General features: G+C 40.7%; 1 protein-coding gene across 1 annotated transcript in view; it reads right to left on the bottom strand.

Moving 5' to 3' along the window:
• Positions 1 to 24,641, bottom strand: part of TPH2 (tryptophan hydroxylase 2) — a 342,612-nt gene that overhangs the window by 271,606 nt on the left and 46,365 nt on the right. The window contains exons 3-4 of the mRNA XM_082253110.1: positions 2,503 to 2,686; positions 843 to 946 (exon numbers count right to left, since the gene is read on the bottom strand). Of these exons, the coding sequence (XP_082109236.1) occupies positions 843 to 946; positions 2,503 to 2,686 (288 nt within the window). The remainder of the gene's footprint in view (positions 1 to 842; positions 947 to 2,502; positions 2,687 to 24,641) is intronic.

Genomic DNA, 24,641 nt, shown 5'->3' on the forward strand with positions numbered 1-24,641 from the left:
ATAGAGATGCATGGGGAACTGACAGCTGTGTCTCTGCACACAGCTCTGAGACACAGCTGTCATCCTTCTGCTCAGCGGGGGATCGGCGGCTCGATCCCCCACTGAGAAAAACGGAGTCCATTTGACGGAATGTGTGAAAGAGCCCTAAACCTCTCAGACCAGCTGATTAATAACCAGGTCTGAAGGGAAAGTACCTGCCCTCTTCGGTTAAACTTCTCTCAACCCTTCCCCAGGCTGCCAACTCTCTACATATAATACTATATATATATATATGATATATATATTATAATATAATACTTGTTTTCAATGTAACAGTGGTTCTTTGATTACATGTTTTTAGCCATAAATTGTAAAAACAAAATCAATAGGCCAGTAGCAGAAGTGTAAAATTTGCTCTAAGGTGTTTACAGGTGTGAGAGCTAAAGTGGTTAAAATACACCTGTTCTGAGACTGTAATTACAGCGTATAGTATATGTATAATTACTATATGTATATTATTTGCTCAGGGTAGCACTACTCATGGTGTCCGCATGCGTGTTAATTGTAATTTTTTCTTAGTTTAATGTTCTTGTCATCTTGTATCTTTTTCATATTCTATCATATTGTGATCCATGGTTTCCCAAAAGTTGTTATTTTTAGGGAGAATTGTTGCATACTGATAGAAAGATGCAACAGCATTTTGTAATGTGGAGGCTGTCTTTCACTTTTGTCTTTAACTAGTGATACAGCACAGATGTTAAAGACACAAGGGTGCGCTCAAGTATTAACCTTTATTGCAAATCCCTTACACTTGAAAATCATAAATGTGCATTCCTTTGAAAACAGATGTTTGTATAACTCACCGGATGGTCAGCATCCAATTCAGAGCCGTACATTAAAACCCTGTGGGAACACTTGTCAAGTTCTGAAATCTTTCTTGGGAACCATGGAACTCCTTCAAGTTCTACTGGAAAGAAAGGTTCAAGTTTAAAAAAGGAGTAAGAAAGTACATTTCATCACTTGTGATACATGGAGTGAGTGGAAAAAGAGTAGTATGGGTAGGTAATGGGTAAGTAATTATGCTACTTTTAGCATAATTACTGACACTGTATTTCCATTATACAGTGTCAGACTGAAAAAGACAACGTCCAACCCCTAAAGCTAGTTGTAAGATCTACTACAGAATAAAAAACTTGACCATGCCTTGCACAGCATCTTTTGCATAATACACACACACACTGATTTATTGAGATTATATATGTAGTCCATAGTTTCTGCTGCACCTGCAACCACAGCTGTCATTCTGTCAGTCTGCCCTCCTTATACCTTGCAAATATTGATCCAGTTTGGGAGCTTGTTCCCATTAACTGGTTGCCGACCGCCGCAAGTACATATACTGCAGCGGTCAGCCCCGGCCAGGCAAAGTGACGTACCGGTACGTCACTAGCCTGGGAGCCAATAGCAGGCAAGCGCGCGCCGCCGGAGGCACGCTCCCGCCTCGGCTCGTTCCCGCCTCGGCTCGTTCACGGACACCTCCCTGCGTGTGTCCGCTGGTCACTCGCGATCGCCTGCTGTGAAGGAAGAAAGGCAGGCGGCTAATGTAAACAAAGCCGCCTGTCATTCTTCCCTGTGTAAAAGCACTGATCTAACGGTCCTGCTATGGAGGACCGTTGATCTGTGCTGTTACACACACAGCCACATTTAGAAGCACGCCCCTAGGGACACACTTAACCCCTCCCTCTCCAATAAAGTTAACTCCTTCACTGCTAGTGTCATTTATACAGTAACAGTGCATATGTATAGCACTGATTCCTGCAGTAATGTCACTGGTAACCCCAAAAGTGTCAAAAATGTCCATCAAGGGTCCGATCTGTCCACCGCAATGTCGCAGTCCCGCAAAAAAAAAAATCGCAGATCGCCGCCATTACTCGTTAAAAAAATAAAAACAACAGAAATGACAAAAATCTTTCCCTTAGATAATAAACGCAAAAACTTTTGGGCAAACCAATCAAAATACGCTTATTGTGATTTTTTTTACCAAACATAGGTAGCAGAAAACAAATTTGCCAAAAATTTAAAAAAAAATTAGATTTTTACATTTTTTTTGGGGGGGGGGGGTTCATATAAAAAATTTGAAAAATATTGTTATTTTTGCAAAATTGTCGCAGTTTTTTTGATTATAGCGCATGATCAAAAAATCGCACAGGTGATCAAATACCACCAAAAGAAAGCTCTGTTTGTGGGAAAAAAAGGACGTCAAATTAGTTTAGGTACAGCATCGCACGACCGCGCAATTGTCCGTTAAAGTCACGCAGTTCCGAATCGCAAAATACCCCCTGGTCAGGAAGGGGGTAAAATCTTTCGGGGCTTAAGTGGTTAAAATAGCATGCAGTAACAGAAACACAAGGGTTTCTGGGAAAGGATGTGATCTCCCAGCTGCCTCCTTGCTGGCAGGCCGATAACCCTTCTACTCCTGTGCCCCAGGTGCAGATAAGGAAAATATGCTTAAAACAATATTCTTGCCTTCATCTTCCCTCCATTTTCTCTCTGCTGGATTCACACAGATAATGTTTGGCTGAAGCTTGAGCAGATGAATGAGTTCCTGGTATTTCTTCTTAGTGCATTCAAACTCAACATAGATCTCTGCCTCAGAGCGGCCTTTTTTGGATTTTCTTGACTCAATATGACTGATATTCACATATTTTTCCTGAAAAGAGATATAGTAAGATACTTCATAATTTATTACTACTGGATCCAATGGCTGCTAAATACAGCTTCCTTCTGCCATCAGGTGCCTCATAAGTTCTATAGAAATATGTTTTGTAAGTTATATGTCATTATGAATAAATTACTTATTCTTGTGGAATTCATATTGGGACACGAAATGATGAAAAATTCAAAATTTTTGGTCAGAAGAGCAGGAATTGAGGGAGTATGATGCAATGGAAGCACCTGTTCTTGTGTAATTTTCCAATGTAGATATATGTTAAAGTGACAACTGTCTAAGAGGTAATATCTTTCCCCTTTAGACAGATTTCCTTTCATTTCCTGCCTTGACCCCAGGACAGGAAATATTGGGACCATACCCACTCCCCCTTCAGCAATTCTCATCTACAGTAGGTGAGAATTACATGAGCTTGGCACACTCTCCGAACCACCCCCCCTGGTGTCAGAGAAGTGGGATGTGACTTTGCCATCAGAGGTAAGTGAGACTATTCTGTCTTATGACACCCTGATTGCAGGCACATTTCTAAGAACCCTAGTGCTGTGGTAGCACAGGAGAATAGGTCTGTTTGAGCTGAGGTAGCTCACAGATAGATTATTAGCTGTTTGAGCTGAGGTAGCTCACAGATAGATTATTAGCTGTTTGAGCTGAGGTAGCTCACAGATAGATTATTAGCTGTTTGAGCTGAGGTAGCTCACAGATAGATTATTAGCTGTTTGAGCTGAGGTAGCTCACAGATAGATTATTAGCTGTTTGAGCTGAGGTAGCTCACAGATAGATTATTAGCTGTTTGAGCTGAGGTAGCTCACAGTCAGATTATTAGCCTAGGCAAATTTAAATAGTGGTAGGAATACTCCCTTCAACCTGCTAAGAGTGCTATGCATGTTTTTTGCTTATTGTGCTTTTTATTATATTGCTTATTGTACTGTTGTAAGAATGAAATGTCAGTTGGTAAGTTAAATGAACTGTTTTGTCACTTTTGTGTAGAGATTTAAGTTCATTTACTTTTATGTCTAATAAGAGGAAATTATTTGTCACGATTACTGGTTTGACATATATGGAAACTGTGTATATATAATTATATATGACTTCTAAAAATTGCGCCTGCGGACTGATAACATAACACACTGTTCCTGATAGCGACTGTCACATTATTACTGTAAAAATTGACTGACCGATCGTAGGTTATCAGACAAATCAAGATAAATGTTTATTATGTGTATTGTTTGTTTGTCTATAATGGTAGGAAAACCTTCTTGATAGCCACTATACCTGGGAGTATCAGTCAAGACTCTGAAAGGGTTTTTTTTTTTTTGGGTTGTTCCAAGAAGGGAAATTCAGAGTCGAAATTTTAAGGTTTAATATACATACACCAAGTGGCTTTTCAGGAATGTTTTTTAACCATAAAGAGGGTCTAAGGACCCAGATACATTTAAGTGAATGTGTAAATCTTAGAGACATATTTCTTTTATGGTTTTGTGAATTTATACTAAAGGTTTATTTCTGATGCTGGCCATACACGCTACAATTTTCTTACAATTTTCTTACAATTTTCTTGAAATTTACCTTCAGCTATGTAGTACAAACACCTACCTAATTGGATACAAATGAATATGTTTAATTTTGACCTCTTATTATGTGGTTTGTGGTGGATCTAACAGAAAATTGTGTGATAAAGAGTTGTCCGGACATGTGTGGCCAGCCTTAGAGATATTAGGATACAAGTAAATTTTTAGTAAATGTTTAAGTTGTAATGTAAAGTACATGGAACATGCGGGGAGAATTGGTTTATTTATGCCCCGTATTAGTACAATAGAATAGGAAAAAGCGATGTAGAGCTATTAGAAGTGAAAGTGAAAGTCTTTAAACACATAGATATAGTCCACAGCGATTGCCTATAGACAGAAGACAGGTGAGACAGGTGAGTTTTGGGCAGTGAAGTGTCACTGCTGAATAGCACAGTCTTATAATTCAAAAATTTGTTGTTAATTTAAAGTCACAGTACATGTTAATTGTAAAACAGCAAGTTTCTGATTGGGCTACAAAAACTTTGGAAGGTTTTCAAAAAGCCATAACAGAAAGCGATATGGCTGGCTTTTTGATCTGTCTAAAGAAAAACAGCCTGTCAGCACGCATTTCCAAAGGCCTTATCAGAAGAGGCAAATCAAAGAGTAGGACATTTCCAACATAGGCCCCCCTACAATAATAATATTACCTTACAAATGCCCAATGCCCCTGACCACACCTGTACCCCACAGTTTCATTCTCCAAGGCAGGTGTAGTTTTCTTCGTAATGTCAGACAAGCACAAATTTTTGCTTCTCTAAAGACCTTATCATATACGCTTTAAGCTACTACATTTCCTTACGCGAGGGGAAAAGAGGGGGGTCACTTCTGCAAATGCAGCTAGCATTTCCTAATTCAGAACAGTTGTAGGACTAACAGTGCCAGCATTCCCGCACATATGCAATTATTTTTTTTTAAGTTTTTTTGGAGTTTTCCATTTATACATTGTGTATAAAACATAGAAACCTCTGGAAAGAGTAATAATAGTGAATAAAAAACACAATTTTATTAGGCAAAACATTAATTGCCGTTGTCGGCAGGATATTTTGAGATAATTTATTATAGAATTTATTTTTGGACAGAAAGAGTTACTGCAATTAGTGTGACCATTGGACCCTGTTGGCACAGAGCCAAAAGTTTCAAATCAGATTAACTTTTATCTGATTATAGTTCTTGAATGATATTTTTACGGTTATCCTCTATTGTAAGAGGGGAACCTCTGGCCAGATTTTTGTTAGAGTAGCATGAAGCCAAAAAGTTTTTTGGAAAATTGTCACTAAGCCACAAAGTTTTTAGTTCTTTATCTGCAAGTGGTATCTGATATGCCATCTCTACTGACAGCCATACCATCCGATGCTACCCACTTTACAGTGATTGGTTTAAGTAATGTGTTTTTTAAGCGTCCTATTGGATGAGGAGACACAGCCATCTTTGTTTCTTGTTTTTCAGTCCAGGTAACTGACCTGGTGTAGAAATGCCTTAGGGGCTAAATAGACAATTTGGTTGTCTGTTCTATAGTTCTCCAGACCACGCAAGAGGGGATGGACACCTGCTCATGGGTCAGTCCCGCTACAATATGTACATGACATATGTAGTCACTCTGTGGAGGCCAGTCAGAGCGAGTGAGTTTATTGAAGAAATGTACATGTATGTGGAAACAAAGTGTCACAGGAATTATGACAGTGGTGTCAGGAAAGTGTTGTTTACCTTGGTTTTGTTCTCACAGAGGGTGATAGTAGAGTCAGTCATATAAGAAGTGGGTCTTGCCAGCCCACAGTGGGTCTTGCCCGCCCACAGGATCATTGATTGTTTTGGACCCGGACTGCTCCTATCTATAATAACATTTTGAGACAAACCACAGGTCCAGAAATGTCACAAGAAATGTTTAATACGTTTATATATCTGAAAAATGCTATGGTTGTAGCGCCTGCACTGGGCCTCCCAAATCATGGAAAAATGTTTTGTGTTTATGCAAGGGACAATTGTAAGACCATGGCAGGTGTACTTGCCCAGGAGTATGGTGGTAGACTTTGCCCTATAGTTTTTGTCCAAAGATGGTCGCAGTCCAGGCCTAAAGGCATGCCTGAAGTGACTCCGAACATAGCACATAGCATCTTGTGAGATGGTAATAGGAATGGCTACATCATTTGCCCTAGGTAGGCCCCAGTTTTAAATGGGCTACTGGTATTAAAGGGTGTGTTACACTCAAACCTGATATATAGGCAGCCATAGAAGGAGCAGAAGATGTTTTTGTAGATAATTTCCTGCTCCAGGCCTAAAGATCACACATTATCAAAGTTACAAACGCATGCTACAGAACAGGTTTTAAGGACTAGGGTGATGTTTTAGAAAAAGTTGTGAATAGCCTTTTTCTAAAAGAGGGGAGCTCTTGTGTGTATCCCCGCAGCTAGCGCTCCACTGTTTATTGCCTAATATTATGGAATAGGACACAGGGGGTGGGAAAGAACATATGAAGTATTACTGACAGTTTAATGCAAGCATATGTTGCTAGATGCATCACCTGTATTAGGAACAAACAATCCAAACAAACAGGCCAAACATGAGCATCTCCAATACCCATCAAACCCATTCATACTTCTACAAATAGATTTCACATATAGGCCCAAAGCAGGGAAGAAATAAGAGTTCTTTTAGTCAATAGTGGACGTGTTTAGCAGATGAGTGGAAGCATTTAGGACCACAAAAAGGGAGATGCCCACACGGTTGTATGCATTCTCAATCAGGAGATTATTCCTGGATGGGGTGCCTGCTTTGAATTAGTTATAATATTGCTCCAGCTTTCATATCAAAAATATGCCAGGAACTAGTTAAAATCTTGAAGATAGATTATTATCCACAGATTTCAGGTATAATGGAAAGAATGAATAGCACAAATAAAGACAAATTAAGAAAAGAGTAATTGAAACTTTGAATCAAGTGGTACGGAACAAAAAGTTGCTCGCACCTTTCTTTTCTCTTTACAGGAAAATACCCATCCTTTCAGAGGAGGAGACGTAGTGGTGATGAAGCTGCTGCCCAAAAGAAATAAACAAAAGGATTTCGCCTACGGCCCAGAGACCACCGTGGTAGCAGTTACCAGGACCGCTGTTTTGACTGAACACAGCCCTACTTGGATCCATGGCACTAGAGTGAATTTGGTGCGGAGAGGACTTGAGCCGGAGGATCCAGAAGCAAGAAAGGAGGTACTAACGGGGGCAGACCGCCCTGACCTTGAACAGGAGAGTCAAGAAAAGGGGGTACTGATGGGGGCAGACCGCCCAGACCCTGTAGAAAATGACTTTTCCAGTTTCACCGGACTCAGACAAACTGTGGTTGCTGATACCTGACTTCATTTTCAGTGTTTTCCCTTGTATGGACTGTTACTAACTGTATCTACCACCTTAAAGGCCGAGGTATCATGAGACGTTTTGGAGATTTTTTTGGATCTGTATTATCATGGTTCAGACAAGCTGGAATGTTAATTTTAATGTTTATTGCTTCTTCTTCTTTTTATATATTTGCTTGTAAAAATGGGCCAATGTATTTATAAGAAGGCAACACAAGATGATGCATTTTGGAAACAAGACTTATAATTGTCATTTTATGACAAATGAGAGGATTGATATAAGTGATATTAATTTAGCCATGCTTAAATTCATTTATCCAGAGGCCCCCTTTATGAACTGTAACTATTTTAAAGAATTTAGGTTTTCTATAGGATGCTGATTCTCAAAGCTATGGGCTTCCTTCAATTCTTTTCCATTGTAAGTTTCCTTCGATTGTGTTTTACTGAGAGAAGCCTGTCCTGTGTATTATTTCAGATTCAGTCTTTCCTGGGCTGCTTCCTGAATGTAAACATTCTTTGTATGTGAACACCTTTCCTGCTTTGTTTGGATGATGAAGTAATTGTATAACGTATTTTTAGTGGTCTGGGAAGACTAATTGTCACCTCCCTTCTGTACTGTATATAAGCTGTCGTAAGGATAAATATATTTGAATACACCATTGAAACACTAACCTGTCTAGATGTTGTATTTCCGAGCGCTCGTATATTCTTTGCAGATTGAAGGGAGACTGGCCGGCAGAATTATACCTACCAAGGGGTATTACCTTTCACCCCCCCCCCCAAATTACCTGCACCCTCCTGAGATAAGTCGCACGTCCCAGGGGGCTGCGAGACCAGTCTGACAGCACCTCATAATCCTGCGCATGCACAGTGGGGAGCCGGCTTTCAGACATCACAGTTGGCTTTCATATTTAAGATGGTGCGATGAAAATCTGAAAACCCAGCAACAATCTGCTCCAATGAAGACAGTGCTAGACTTCTGGGCTGGTAAGTGCCTGTTTGTTAAAAGTCAGCAGCTACAGTATTTGTAGCTGCTGACTTTTATTTTTTTAAAACAGGAAGTAAAGTTCCTCTTTAATTATTTTTTTTTAATGAAGCGAGGAAACTCTTTTCTAACTTCCTTTCCACCCCTGAACCATGTTATCCTCTATTCCTGGACACTGAGTACTGAAGAGTAAATTCCTCATAAAGGATGGTTAGGAGCCATAAGGGTAATGACCTCATCAGGTATTGTAGACTATATCTACAGCCGTTAATCTACAGGGAAAGTTGGGTTTCACATTGCCATTGCCACATAAGCCTTTGAAGAAAAGAAACCAACAACTATGCCTTCCTAAGGGAAGTGCACCTTTTCGGAGGCAAGTCTCCTTGAAGAAGACTCCTAAAGTCATTATAAAGGTTGTTTTTTTTATTTTTATATCAACATGTTATACACTGCTCAAAAAAATTAACATGGAACACTTTTTAATCAGAAAATAGCATCAAGTCAATTAAACTCCTGGGATATTGATCTGGCCAGTTAAGTAGCGGAGGAGGTTGTAAATCAGTTTCAGCTGCTTTGGTGTTAATGAAATGAACAACAAGTACACTAGATGGGCAACAATGAGACAACCTACAAACCAGGAATGGTTTTACAGGTAAAAGCCACTGACATTTTTTTTCCTACTCATCTTTTCTGACAGTTTTTCACTAATTTTGCATTTGGTAGTGTCACTACTGGTAGCATAAGGCGATATAGAAAAATAAGTGCAAGTTTTTTTATTTTATGTACACCATTAACACCATTCGTTGAGGACTCTGATCACTCCAATCTCCCAGATCTGTGACTACATCTTGGCTCATGAATCTTGCTGATTTTTAGTGGCTATTTGGTAAGCGCATTTCCTAAAGAGACCGTGGAGTTATTCACTGTTTTCAACGTCACTCAAAGTTGATATTTGGGACACTCATTTGTTTGGACATTTATTTGTTTACCCACATCACGCAGCGCGACTTATTTTTCTATATGCTATTTAAGGGTGAGGTCGCACTTGAAGTCGCTGCCTTTTGATTTTTCTTGTTTACCTTAGCGCGGTTATTTCTCCTATTTATATTTAGCATAAGGCGATACCTGGACCCATAGAGGTTGCACAGGCAGTCCAAGTCCTCTAGGATGGCACATCAATATGTGCCATTGCCAGAAGGTTTGCTGTGTCTCCCAGCACAGTCTCAAGAGCATGGAGGAGATTCCAGGAGACGGGCAGTTACTCTAGAAGAGCTGGACAGGGCTAAAGAAGGTCCTTAACCCCTCAGCAGGACCGGTATCTGCTCCTTTGTGCAAGGAGGAACAGGATGAGCACTGCCAGAGCCCTACAAAATGACCTCCAGTAGGCCACTGGTGTGAATGTCTCTGACCTAACAATCAGAAACAGACTTCATAAGGGTGGCCTGAGGGCCTGACATCCTCTAGTGGGTCCAGTGCTCACTGCCCAGCACCATGGAGCTCGATTGGCATTTGCCACTGAACACCTGAATTGGCAGGTCCTCTAGTGACGCCCTGTGCTTTTCACAGATGAGCACATGTGACAAACGTGAAAGGGTCTGGAGAAGCCGTGGAGAACCTTATGCTGCCTGTAACATTATTCAGCATGACCGGTTTGGTGGTGGGTCAGTGATAGTTTGCGAAGGCATATCCATGGAAGGATGCACAGACCTCTACAGGCTAGACAATGGCACCCTGACTGTCATTAGCTATCGGGATGAAATCCTTGGACCCATTGTTAGACCCTACGCTGGTGCAGTGGGTCCTGGGTTCCTCCTGGTGCATGACAATGGCCGGCCTCACGTCACAAGAGTATGCAGCCAGTTCCTGGAGGATGTAGGAATTGATACCACTGAATGGCCCCAATGCTCGCCTGACCTAAATCCAATAGAACACCTCTGGGACATTATGTTTAGGTCCATCTGAAGCCGCCAGGTTGCACCTCAGTTTGTTAAGGAGCTCAGTGAGGTCTTGGTCCAGATCTGGGAGGAAATACCCCAGGACACCATCCGTCGTCTCATTAGGAGCATTCCCTGACATTGTGAGGCATGCATACAAACACGTGGGGACCATACAAACTACTGAGAACCATTTTGAGTAGCTGTGTCAGGAAGGCTCTGGCAGAGGATGAGTTAAACCCACAGGCTAATCCTGGCTCCACCCTTCTCATCAAGGAAGAGCACTATTTAAGCTGGATCAGCACACAGGTTCAGTGCTGCTTTGTCTTCAGCCTTGGATACCTATTACCTGCACTTGTTCCTAGTTCCAGACCCGGCTTGTCCTGACGATTCTCTGATTTCCACCTGCACCGACCTTGGCTTCTCCCGTGACCTCTCTTCCTGTCTGCTCCTACTGGCTTATACGTTACCAATTGGCTCCTGACCCGGCTTGTCTTACTACGCTTCTGTCATTCCCAGATCTGTTCATCCTGCCTGGGAAGCTCCTCCTGTTATCCAGGAAACCCTGCTTCCAGCACCTGCTGCCTGCACAACACCCTGCTCATCGGACTTCTCTGGCAACCTTCACCAGTAGCCATCGTCCGCTTCAAGCAAAACTCCAGGCGCTCATGCTACTCTACACTCCGATGTCCCCTGTTTGCACTATCAGGGGTCCTGAGTCGGAGGCGCAAGGAAGGCCTTCCTCACAGTGTCAGGCTCATCTCCAGGTACGTGATAAGCTGCAATGAAATTTCAGTAAAATGGACTAGCCTGTTGCATCATTTTTTCACTTTGATTTTTGGGAAGTCTTTGAATTCAGCCCTCTGTAGGTTAACTATTTTCATTTTCATCAACCGATGTGGCATCCTTTTGTTCCTAACACATTACCCAGTCCATATCAGTATAGATATCCAGCATGATATTTTTCCCCATTTGAGATCTGATGTATTTTAAAAGTGTTCCTTTAATTTTTTTGAGCAGTGTACAAAGCAGCCCCAATCCTCCTCTTCTGGGGTCCCCCACTGGCGCTCCTGACTCCTCCTGCCTCCTGAATGCTCCCATAGCAAGCTGCTTGCTTTTGGGGTACTTGTGAGGGCACGATCCTGAGCCACACTGTGTGCATTTATTGACACACAGTGCAGCTCGGCCCCACTCCCCGATTCCTCGTCACTGGATTTGATTGACAGGAGCAGGAGCCAATGGTTCCCACCGCTTTCATTAAGTCCAGTGAGGAGGGAGACAGAGAGCAGAGCCACTGCTTTCGGGCACAGCACTGGATTTATATCCAGCTCAGGTAAGTATTTAGGGGGGCATGAGGGAGCTGCACATAAAAGTTGTTTTATCCTAAAGCAGAGACTGTATTAAGATAGAAAAAAAACCCTTTAGCCTTTACAACCTCTTTAACTTTGACTTCCTATCATAAGTAAAATGTACTCAGGACATTCCAAGATGCTCAGCTTTTCCAAGATCCAAGGTTCTTGGGCAAAAGTACAGCCCAGACACCTACTTGCTAATAGCTTGCAATATGAATGATAATTTCCTATAACCTTAGGGGAGGTTTTCGTCCCCTAGTGCTTGACAGGGTCCATACTTATCTATAAGTATAAATGATAGTCCTATGCAGATACCAATTTCACCTAATAGATTACTACATAATCTTCACTATGTTAAATTTTGGGATATTTACAGGAATCCCTCCAGACATCCTATAAGCATATACCCATAGCAGATTGATATAAATTATAATATTTCCACGTCTGGGGGTGGGGCACATGTTCAGTTTCCACTCCAGTGTGTGTTTTAGGTTGAATGCCGCATTACTACATGTATTTACATTTTATATATATATAATATAATATTTATATACATACATTGGATATAGGATATATACAGTGTATGTACAGTAGATATAAAAAGTCTACACACCCCTGTTAAAATGTCAGGTTTCTGTGATGTAAAAAAATTAGACAAAGATAAATAATTTCAGAACTTTTTCTACCTTTATTGTGACCTCTTAACTGCACAACTCAATTGAAAAACAAACTGAAATCTTTTAGGTGGAGAGAAGTAAAAATAAAAAACTAAAATAATATAGTTGAGTAAGTGTGCACCCCCTAAACTAATACTTTGTTAACCACTTGCTGACCGCTCACTGAGCTGGTACTGCGGCAAGGAGGTGTATCCAGACACAGCGGGAGTCGGGCCAGGGGAGGAGAGGCGGTGATCACCCTCCGCTCTTCCCCGATCATCGTGGATCGAGTGAGGAAATCCGCCCACTTGTGTAAACAAAGCAGGCGGATCTCCTGTGTGACAGACAGTGTCAGATTACAGGATTCAGCATAGCTGAACCTGCGATCTGTGTCTGTGTCATACAATCCGCTCCCCCCATACACGTCAGTAAGCATGAGGCATACATTTAACCCCTTGATCACCAATAAAGTTAACCCCCTTCCCTGCCAGTGTCATTATTACAGTAACAGTGCATATTTATAGCACTGATTACTGTAGTAATGTCACTGGTACCCCCAAAAATGTCAAAAATGTCAGTTAGGGGTCCGATCTGTCCGCCGCAATGTCGCAGTCCCGCAAAAAAAAAATTGCAGATCGCCGCCATTACTAGTAAAAAAAAAATAAACAATAAAAATGACAAATCTTTCCCTTAGTTAGTAAACGCGATAACTTTTGCGCAAACCAATCAAAATACACTTATTGTGATTTTTTTTTACCAACATTATATAGCAGAAAACAAATTGGCCTAAAATGTTAAAAAAATTTGATTTTTAAATTTTTTTTTTTTGGGAATGTTATATATCAGAATGTAAAAAATATTGTTGTTTTTTTTTTTTTTTCAAAATTGTCGCTCTTTTTTTCAAAAATTAAAAATCGCACAGGTGATCAAATACCACCAAAAGTAAGCTCTATTTGTGATGAAAAAAAGAGCATAAATTGAATTTGGGTATAGCGTTGCACGACCGCGCAATTGTCCGTTAAAGTAACGCAGTGCCGAAACGCAAAATATAGCCTGGTCAGGAATGGGAAAAATCTTTCGGTCTTAAAGCACTTAAAAATACGCTCATTGAGAATTTTTTTGTCAAAGACATGTAGCTAAATACATTTTGGCCTAAATATATGATAGAAATTAAATATATTGGATATTTTTTAACTGTCAAAGTAGAAAATGTCAATTTTTTCGCGAAATTTTCCCTCTTTTTTTATTAATATCATAAAAAATAAAAAGCACAGAGGTGATCAAATACCACCAAAAAGGAAGCTCTGTTTGTGGGGAAAAAAGGACATAAATTTCGTTTGGGTACGGTGTTGCATGGCCGCGCAATTGTCAGTTAAAGTTGCGCAGTGCCAAGTTGCAAAAAGTGGCCTGGACGTAAAGCAGGAAAATCCTCCGGTGGCAAAGTGATTAACCACTTCAATACCGGGCACTTTTCCCCCTTCCCGCCTAGTCCAATTTTCAGCTTTTAGCGCTTGTTGCATTTTGAATGACAATTGTGCGGTCATGCAACACTGTACCTAAACCAAATTTATGTCATTTTTTCCCACAAATAGAGCTTTCTTTTGGTGGTATTTGATCACCACAAGTTTTTTTCTTTTTTGCTACACAAATAAAAAAAGACCAAAAAGTTTGAAATAAAAAAAAGTTTTTCTGTTTATGTTATAAAATGTTGTAAATAGATACGTTTATAACATGAGAGCGGGGGGTGAGGCTGCCACCAGCATGCTTCACTGTGGGTATGGTGTTCTTTTCGTGATTCGCAGTGTTGTTTTTGCGCCAAACATATCTTTTGGAATTATGGCCAAAAAGCTCAACTTGGTTTCATCAGACCATAGCACATTTTCCCACATGCTTTTGGGAGACTTCAGATGTGTTTTTTGCAAAATTTAACCATTAATGTCTAAGACGCTGGCAACAAAAGTGAGTGCACCCCTGAGTGAAAATGTCCAAATTGTGCCCAAAGTGTCAATATTTTGTGTGGCCACTATTATTTTCTAGTACTGCCTTAACCCTCTTGGGCATGGAGTTCACCAGAGCTTCACAGGTTGCTACCGGTGTCCTCTTCTACTCCTCCATGGCGACATCATGGAGCTGGTGGATGTTAGAGACCTTGCACTCCTCCACGTTCCATTTGAGGGTTCCCCACAGATGCTAAACAGGGCTTAGGTCTGGAGACATGCTTGGCCAGTGCACCTTTACCCTCAGCTTCTTTAGCAAGGCAGTGATCGTCTTGGAGGCGTGTTTGGGGTTGGTATCATGTTGAAATACTGCCCTGCGGCCCAGTCTCCGAAGGGAGGGGATCATGCTTCAGAATGTCACAGTACATGTTGGCATTCATGCTTCCCTCAATGAACTTTAGCTCTCAAGTGTCGGCAGCACTCATGCAGCCCCAGACCATGACACTCCCACCACCATGCTTGACTGTATGCAAGACACACTTGTCTTTGTACTCCTCACCTGGTTGCCGCCACACACGCTTGACATCATCTGAACCAAATACATTTATCTTGGTCTCATCAGACCACAGGACATGGTTCCAGTAATCCATGTCCTTAGTCTGCTTGTCTTCAGCAAACTGTTTGCAAGCTTTCATCTTTAGAAGAGGCTTCCTTCTGGGACAACAGCCATGCAGACCAATTTGATGCAGTGTGTGGCGTATGTTCTGAGCATTGACAGGCTTTCCCCCTCACCCCTTCAACCTCTGCAGCAATGCTGGCAGCACTCATATGTCTATTTCCCAAAGGTAATCTCAGGATATGACGCTGAGTACATGCACTCAACTTCTTTGGTCAACCACGGCGACGCCTGTTCTGTGTGGAACCTGTCCTGTTAACCACTGTATGGTCTTGGCCACCATGCTGCAGCTCAGTTTCAGGGTCTTGGTAATCTTCGTATAGCCTAGGCCATCTTTATGTAGAGCAACAATTCTTTTTTTCAGAAGCGAGAGTTCTTTGCCATGAGGTGTCATGTTGAACTTCTAGTGACCAGTATGAGAGAGTGAGAGCGATAACACCAAATTTAACACACCTGCTCCCTAGTCACGCCTGTGGCCTTGTAAAACTAACGAGTCACATGACACCGGGGAGGGAAAATGGCTAATTTGGCCCAATTTGGACATTTTTACTTAGGGGTGTACTCACTTTTGTTGCCAGGGGTTTAGACATTAATGGCTGTGTGTTCAGTTATTTTGAGGGGACAACAATTTTGCACTGTTATACAAGCTGTACACTCACTACTCTACATTGTAGCAAAGTGTAATTTCTTCAGTGTTTTGGTATATGAAAAGATATAATCAAAAATTTACATAAATGTGAGGGGTGTACTCACTTTTGTGAGATACCGTATATATCCTATATTTTTTATATTTAAATACAATTTTGGCAGGGACTCCAATCCTTCCCCACTAAAAATATCATGGCTGGAGCTGGGTTTTAAGGAGACTCTGTCACTGCTGAAAGAGAACTCAAGCGAATCTATGAGACACTAAATGCAACTAGGCTATATTCACATTACAAGGGAATTTGCACTTTGCAAGGGGGTTTTCCCTAGAACCTAATGAATGTGGTGAAGTTTCACTTTGCAAAAAGTACCCAATCACGTGCAAGAAAAATAAATTGATTGGATGATGGAAGTCAGCAGAGCTCAAACTCATTCACTAAGGTCTGGTGCAAGTTCCCTTGCATAATAGAGTCTATTCATCTTTTGTAAATCAACCACTTTGTTGCTCTGTCTGAGCTCTCCTAAAATACGGTTCTTCTGGTATGGTTTAACCATGTGACCTCTCCCAGGATGCAACCAACATATACGCCAGCACACCGTGGATCATCAGCTATTGTCCAAAACGTTTATTGCAGAATGATCACATCACATAGGACCAAGTGCAACTTTCCGGGACAGGACAGGACCCCCTTCATCAGGCATGTCATCACATGCCTGACCAAGAGGTCCGGCATGGCTCCGAAACATTTCATTTGGTTCTTTGTGATGTGATCTTTCCACAATAAAAGTTTTGGATGATATCTGATGATCCATGGTGTGCTGGCGAATATGTGCGTTGTTTCATGACAAGCCCAATTTCCAGCTGGTAGATGCTACAGCACTCACTACTAATGAGCCTATGTCCATGAACATGTGCGATCGGAATTTGGACAATACCTCTCCCAGGATGCAGTGCTTGAGCTAGAGCAAGCCTGAACACTGTCACATAGGTAGAAGGAAGACATCATCAATTCTGTGTAAGCTCCATCCAAATCAAAGGTTGCACTGGGTTTAACTCCTGACTCTGACGGAGTAATAGAGTGATAGTCTCTTTAAATAATTGCTTTCAGTGTTTATATGAAACTATTGTAATTAGAGTAATTAAATAAGCAATTAGAAAAAAGAAGGCAAAACCCTGGCTGTTGTGGCATCTGAAACTTACTGCACTAAAGATATAGCAGTGGATTAAAGTGATTGTAAAGGTTAATTTTTATTTTTTTTTAAATAACAATATGTTATATTTACCTGCTCTGTGCAATAGTTTTGCACAGAGCAGCCCTGATCCTCCTCTTCTGGGGAGAGCCAGCGTTGCTTCTGGCTCCTCCTCTTCATCGTGTTCCCCCACGGAGAGCTGCTTTCCATGGGGACACCTGTATGGGCGTGCTCACGAGTCCCGCTGCTGCATCCATAGACACAGACAGCAGGACTCAGCCTCACCCCCCGCTCTCGTGTCATTGGATTTAATTGACAGCAGTGGGAGCCAATGGCTCGTCACTGGAACCTTTGGGTTCAGGTAAGAATAACAGGGGGCCTGGGGGGCAGCTGCAACCAAGAAGGTTTTTTCACCTTAACCACTTAAGCCCCGGAAGATTTTACCCCCTTCCTGACCAGGGGGTATTTTGCGATTCGGCACTGCGTGACTTTAACAGAAAATTGCGCGGTCGTGCGACACTGTACCTAAACGAATTTGACGTTCTTTTTTCCCACAAACAGAGCTTTCTTTTGGTGGTATTTGATCACCTGTGCGATTTTTTTGATCATGCGCTATAAACAAAAAAAGAGCGTCAATTTTGCAAAAATAACAATATTTTTCAAATTTTTTTATATGAAATTCCCCCCCAAAAAAATGTAAAAATCAAAATTTTTTAACATTTTCGGCCGATTTGTTTTATGCTACATATGTTTGGTAAAAAAATTCACAAAAAGCGTATTTTGATTGGTTTGCGCAAAAGTTATCGCGTTTACTAACAAAGGGAAAGATTTTTGTCATTTTTGTTGTTGTTTTTTTAACGAGTAATGGCGGCGATCTGCGATTTTTTTATGCGGGACTGCGACATTGCGGCGGACAGATCGGACCCTTGACTGACATTTTTGACACTTTTGGGGTTACCAGTGACATTTCTACAGTAATCAGTGCTATACATATGCACTGTTACTGTAAAATGACACTGGTAGTGAAGGGGTTAACTTTATTTGAGAGGGAGGTGTGGTGTGTGTCCCTAGGGGCATGATTCTTACTGTGATTGGCTGTGGCTTGAAGTGTATGAACAGTGATCAACGGTCCTACATAGTAGAACCGTTTGATCACTGTTCATACACAGGGGAGAATGACAGGCGGCTTGTTTACATCAGCCGCCTGCCTTTCTCCCGCTGTCACGGACGATCGCGAGTGCCCGGCAGACATCAGGTCCGCCGGGCACATGTGCGGGGGGGTCCGTGACCGCGCGGGAGCGCGCCTCCGGCGCCGCGCGCTCGCTCCCCAAAGCCTCACAGGCTAGTGACGTACCGATACGTCACTTTGCCTGTGAGGGGCTAACCGCCGCAGTATATGTACTTGCGGCGGTCGGCAAGTGGTTAATGCATATAATGCATTAAGGTGAAAAACCTTGAGACTTTACAACTCCTTTAAACTAAATATTATTAAACTTAATAATACTGTAAAGATTTCAAAATGAACATCTAGGATGTTTTTCCTTTGCAACATTACTATCAGATTGTAAAACAAGATAGTTGTTTCTATTGCTCCAGCCTACCACCAGCAACCCCCTACTATGCTATCTATCCTTGTTTGTCTTTATTTGGACCCCTTACTGTCCTCCTCTCATTAGTATTGGTTCGGTGTTCATCTCAAGAGGTGAGAGGTCATTTGTGTGAAGAGATGTGCTCTACTTCTAAGAGTATATTTTCAGCTTGAATATCTGTAAGATGTTAGTCTCAGCATGGGAATGCACTCACCAACAACTGCTACATCAGATTTTAGCACTGGTGTTGATCACTGCAGTAGACATCTATGGTTATTGTACTTTCTTTAGCAGCTGTTATACTAGCTTGTATAAAACAACAAATTCTACTAAGATATTTAGCTGTTGTTGGTTTTGAAACGAACTAAAATATTTTACAAATCCTCAAGTTTGTATTGAAGTCTCCCCCTACTGGTAAGTCAATGTACGTCACTAACTACAGAAGCAACTTATACCATACAACCAATATGCACCATAAATAATTTGAGCTATGTTTTATATAGCTATTCACTGTATGTGATTTCTGAGCTTTTAAATGTTCCCTATATGCTTTGAATTATTAAACAACGTTGCATTGGTTAAAGGCAATCATAAAAGCTTTTAGAGATATACACAGGTGCATCTCATAAAATTAGAATATCATCAAAAAGCTAATTTATTTCAGTAATTCAATTCAAAAAGTAAAACTCATATATTTTATATAGATGTGTTACACACGGTGTGATATATTTAAAGCATTTCTTTCTTTTAATTTTGATGATTATGGCTTACAGCTAGTGAAAAACCAAAATTCAGTATCTCAGAAAATTAGAATATTACATAAGACCAATAAAAAAATAAATTTTAATACTCAAATGTTGGCTTAGTAAAAAGTATGTCCATGTACAGTATAGTATGCAGTGGTGTATTTAGGTTTTGTGCTGCCCTAGTCCTGACTAAACTTGTGCACCCCCTAATTTAAATATGACCCACCACTTCCTGTAAAGACCACACCCCTTCCTGTTTATGACCCACCTTGTCATCTGTAAACCACAGACCATAACCACAGTCTATCAGTGCCCATCAGCATAGCTTCATCAGTTCCCATAAGTTTAGCCTTATCAGTGCAGCCTTATCAGTGCCGCCTCTTTACTCATATCAGCGTGGCCTCATCAGTGGTCACCAGTGTAGCCCCATCAGTGGCCACCAGTGCAGCCTTATCAGTGCCCATTAGTACAGCCTTATGTCACGGGCTAGCAAGATTACTCTTTTAACATATTTGGACTTGTGTTTGCTGTCACTTATTGTAATTATAAGATTATTTCACTAATTTGTATAATAAATAGGAAGTCCATAGTCATTATACAAATAATTCTATATTTTATTGCTGCCCCCCTGCAAAGTGCCGCCCTAGGCCTGGGCCTTGTTGGCCTAGGACAGGATACAGCACTGATAGTATGCACTTAATACTTGTTTGTGGCTCCTTTTGCATAAATTACTGCATCAATGCGGTGTGGCATGGAGGCACTCAACCTGAGGTGAGGTGTTATGAAAGCTCAGGTTGCTTTGATATCAGCTCTCAGCTCATCTGCATTGTGGGTCTGGTGTCTCTCATTTTCCTCTTGACAATACCCCACGGATGGGGTCAGGCGAGTTTGCTGGCCAATCAAGCACAGCGATATCATTATCATTAAACCAGGTACTAGTACTTTGGAAGTGTGGGCAGGTGGTAAGCGCTGCTGTAAATTTAAACCAGCATCTCCATAAAGCTGGTCAACAGAAGGAAGCATGAAGTGCTCTAGAATTTCCTGGTAGAGGGGTGTGCTGACTTTGGACTTGATAAAACACAGTGAACTAACACCAGAAGATGACATGTCTCCCCAAATTATCACGGACTGTGGAAAATTGTGCATTTCATTTGGAAATAAGGGTCTCTGAGTCTGGAGGAAGAGTGGAGAGGCACAGAATGCAAGTTGCATGAGGTCCAGTGTGAAGTTTCCACAGTCAATTATGATTTGGGAGTCATGTCATCTGCTGGCATTGGTCCCACTGTGTTTTATCAAGTCCAAAGTCAGCGCAGCCCTCTACCGGGAAATTCTAGAGAATCTGTGAGCTATTGTCAAAAGGGAAGGTGAGAGACACCAGGCCTAACAATGCAGACAAGCTGAAGGCCACTATCAAAGCAACCTGGGCTTCCATAACATCCCAGCAGTTTCACTTTTTGAATTGCATTACTGAAATAAATTTATTTTTTAATGATATTCAAATTTTATGAGATGAACCTGTATGTGAATGTGACCAATTTACAATAGAACTCTGGCCCAACTGGCAAATATGCAATTAAAGTTCACATATGCAAACTGCTGAAGGAGTTTTAATTCTATTGACCAGTTTGGGAATTACAAACTCATGCCAACAATATCTAGATAGATGGGTGGCATCACTGTCTGCTATTGCAGCTCTGCAGCTTTTTTCTTAGCTCCCAAGTTCCTTCCTGTTCACTGAGCTATGATTGAGCATCCCCATAAAAAAAAATAAAACCTTATTCGGTTTCTCTTATCTTTGTACCTATAACTACACATACTGCCCACTCTACAGTGTAGGAAACATATTACAAAATGACAGCACTGTACAATGCGAGACAGCTCATATGGAGCCCAGGAAATTAGATATGTTCTTTGCTTTAATGGATTCTTGGAGTCTTTGAAAAATTACAAATTAAAAACTACAATTATCTCAAGATTATAAAAAGGCTGAGCTTCAGTGCCTTTGCAAGTTTCAAATGGTAATTACATGTTCCGTATTAATATCTCCTCTTTGAACAAAGACTGTTGGTCAATAATAATCCTTTCTACCAGTAAAGAGATTATAAAGCTGAACTCTAGGCAGATAGATACAAAAGACACAGCTCGGTATTAATTAATTCAGCATTACATTTATTTTTGTGTTAAATACAAGCAGTGTAGCTATCTGAATATAACTTAGCATAAGCCTCTTGCGGTGCCTACAATGCAGCAACAATCTGTATGAGAGAGAAGAAACACCAGGAGCCAATCAGCTGTGCTGCAGTGCAAGAAACATGCTGATAGGTGGAGAAAGCAGAGCGAGAGAGAGAGAGATGAGCTCATTAGTCTGTTACTTATCCTTTCACTGTCCAGTCACAGGCTGGGGAAGAGGCATGACCTGTAAGTGTTACTTAAAGTGATAGTAAACACACACACTGTTTAATTTACATTTTCCCTTCTATTTTTGTATGTGGATGATGGCACTGTAAATATTTAATTAAAAAAATCTAAGTAACTCTTTCCTAATCGATATACAGCTGTCACATGACCCAAATCATTCACAGCCTGGAAAAAAACATAAGTAGGAGGAGCTGCTAGTCTTCTGCTGCTGGTCACATGTTCAAAATAAAATAAAAAAACAGGCTTTGGAATACAGAGTATTAAAAAAACAATAATATCAATAAACTGTTTTTAAATGGCATTGAAATATAAATATTTATTATTTTTGGCAATAACATAATGTGGGTGGATTTCTGCCAGTCACAGGCTGCGTCACGCCTCTCCAGCCTATGTCTTTGAATAAGAGGCAGGTGAAGCCACCATTAATCTACATGTAATATCCCGTCCCCATTGCATTCAGCTGGTTAGTGGGCATGGAGGAGGAGGGACGGAGTGGGCTGTCATTTACCACTGTGTACATGCCCAAATGTGTGACTCTATAGTCACATGGGCTGCTCAGATGTGATTGAGAGGAAATGGTCAGCCTAGAAACTGACTGAAAACTGAGCATGTGCAGAGTTGCCACCAGAGCTGCAAAATCCCTAGCTGAATTGGGGACATGAACAGAAGGTGCAGATAGTGAGTAGCAGGATCAACTAGGTTTTTTGCAGAATACATATAACTAATCTCATAGTGACTGAGTGAGTATGAGCAGCATGCAATACACCATTCATTGATGATTTTTTATGAAGTAGGTTTAACAACTGTAACTGCAGCACAGAAAAATTAGGGCTGTGCTGTGGGGCAGAGCTATGGATATTTCAGAACTAGATAGACGGAAATACAGATCCTTTAGCAGGTAAAAAAGCTTTAAAGTGGTTCTAAAGGCTGAAGTTTTTTTGACCTTCATGCATTCTATGTGCAGATATATATATATATATATATATATATATATATATATATATATATATATATATATATATAAAAATTGTATTATGCTCAACTTTATAATTAATATCATGAATTTAAATGAATATGAATTTATTGTCGGCATTATTGGCACCTTTAGCATAAGAAAAGCTCAAGAAAAATGTATCCCTTTAAACCTGTGTTACATTTTTGATGCGGTTAATGAGTCACATGATCTATGAAAAACAAACCATTAAGACAGTAAAATTGCTGCAAAATTGCAGTGAAATTCCAGCAAAAAATACAGTAAAATTGCAGCAAAATCACAACCGTTTTTGGCGCCATTATCGGCACCTTTTTCTCTTTTTGGCAAAATGCCAATAACACCATTTTCAGCCGATATGTTTTAGCCGCTGAAATTTTGGTGCATCTCTAATGAGAAATACCCGGTGATCCTACCTTTTCCCCTTCTTTGCTTTTGCAGTTAGGACACACCAAACATTCAAGCAGCTTTGAGAGAGCATTCGGCACACTGTTGCACTTCACCTGTGCCCCCCAGATTATCTGCATTCCCCCCCCCCCCTGCTGTCATATAGTGTGCCTGTATCTCCAGTAGTCAGCATAGGAACCACGTCCCCCTACCACTGAAAACAGATGGAGAACTTACTTCCACGCTGTGTGATGTAATGTTCTCCCTGCCCTGCTCTCTTGCTATAGACATGCCTCCCCCCGTTAGGAGAGAAAAGAAGCAAGGGAGCCAGTGTGGTCACATGACTGCCAATTAAAGCATTCATTGGTAAACAGCTTTTTCTTTTCTTTTTTCATTTTTTTTTTTTTATGTGAAAATACCTACAGTCTCCAAATGCTATTTTCTGACTTGCTATATGGTTTCACAGCCCTGTGTTCACAAATACATCAAGGCTTCTTTGGCTGGTGACAGGTTATAGATATTCAGTGTGACAAGATATTCAGTAAGTTCTGTTCTGACTGGAAACTCATTTACGTTAATGTTAGATCCAGCCACACAGTCCACATTAAGCCATAAATGCTTGAATTTATGGCACTGTACGAAAAGGGTCACACTGAGGCAATACGTTTAATTAGACAGCCACAGATACAGCTCTTCTAACATTTAAAAGCGTTTTTCAATTTTTGTTCAGCTCTCCTAAAAAGTGCACTGATATCCATCTTCTAAATGATAGGCCTCAGGCAACAGAAACATTGAGAGGTATTAGAAAATCTATAGCCTATACCATAAACAGGACCAAACCGTGTATAAAATGCTGTACAAAAGCAGTTATCTAAACACATTAAATGTATTTCTTTTTTATAACTACAGGTACATACAGTATATGTAAGTGGATGTTTGTCCCAGATAAAATGTAATCATAGAATTACAATATGAAGTACTTTGAGGCAACAAATAAAAGTAATGATTCCAAATGTTCATTGTTGGTAAAATGTGTCTCTTCTATTGTTCATAAGGGCCACAGTAATAAAGAGACTCTGTCACTAAAATCAAAGCATGAATAAGATATCCCTGTAAAGAAGATAGTAAATATTTGTCTCTGCAAAGTTCACCTCCACACACCAATGTAAGAAAGAAAGATTGCCACCTGAAGACTTTGCTTTAACTGACACTTCTGGGAGTGTCGAAATCTCCAACCATGCTGCACTCATTAGTTCTTCCTACCAAGCCCTATGACATTACTGTGTCCTGCAGTGAGGAAGGGGTACACAGGAAGAACCACTGAGCACAAGGGGAAATGAGAAGATCAACACCTGCATAATTATTTAAGTAACTGACTCAAAATATGGAATTCAGGAAATCTTTATGATAGCCAAACAGCTAGCAGTGTTAGGCGCAATTAGCAATAGTCGCCTTTATATTTCCTCACAAAGTTCTCTTAAGGAGGAACTAAACTCGCTCCCAAGTAGGCACTCTGCTC

This window comes from Pelophylax lessonae (genome assembly GCF_965119305.1).
Source record: "Pelophylax lessonae genome assembly, chromosome: 4".
Lineage (NCBI taxonomy): Eukaryota > Metazoa > Chordata > Amphibia > Anura > Ranidae > Pelophylax > Pelophylax lessonae.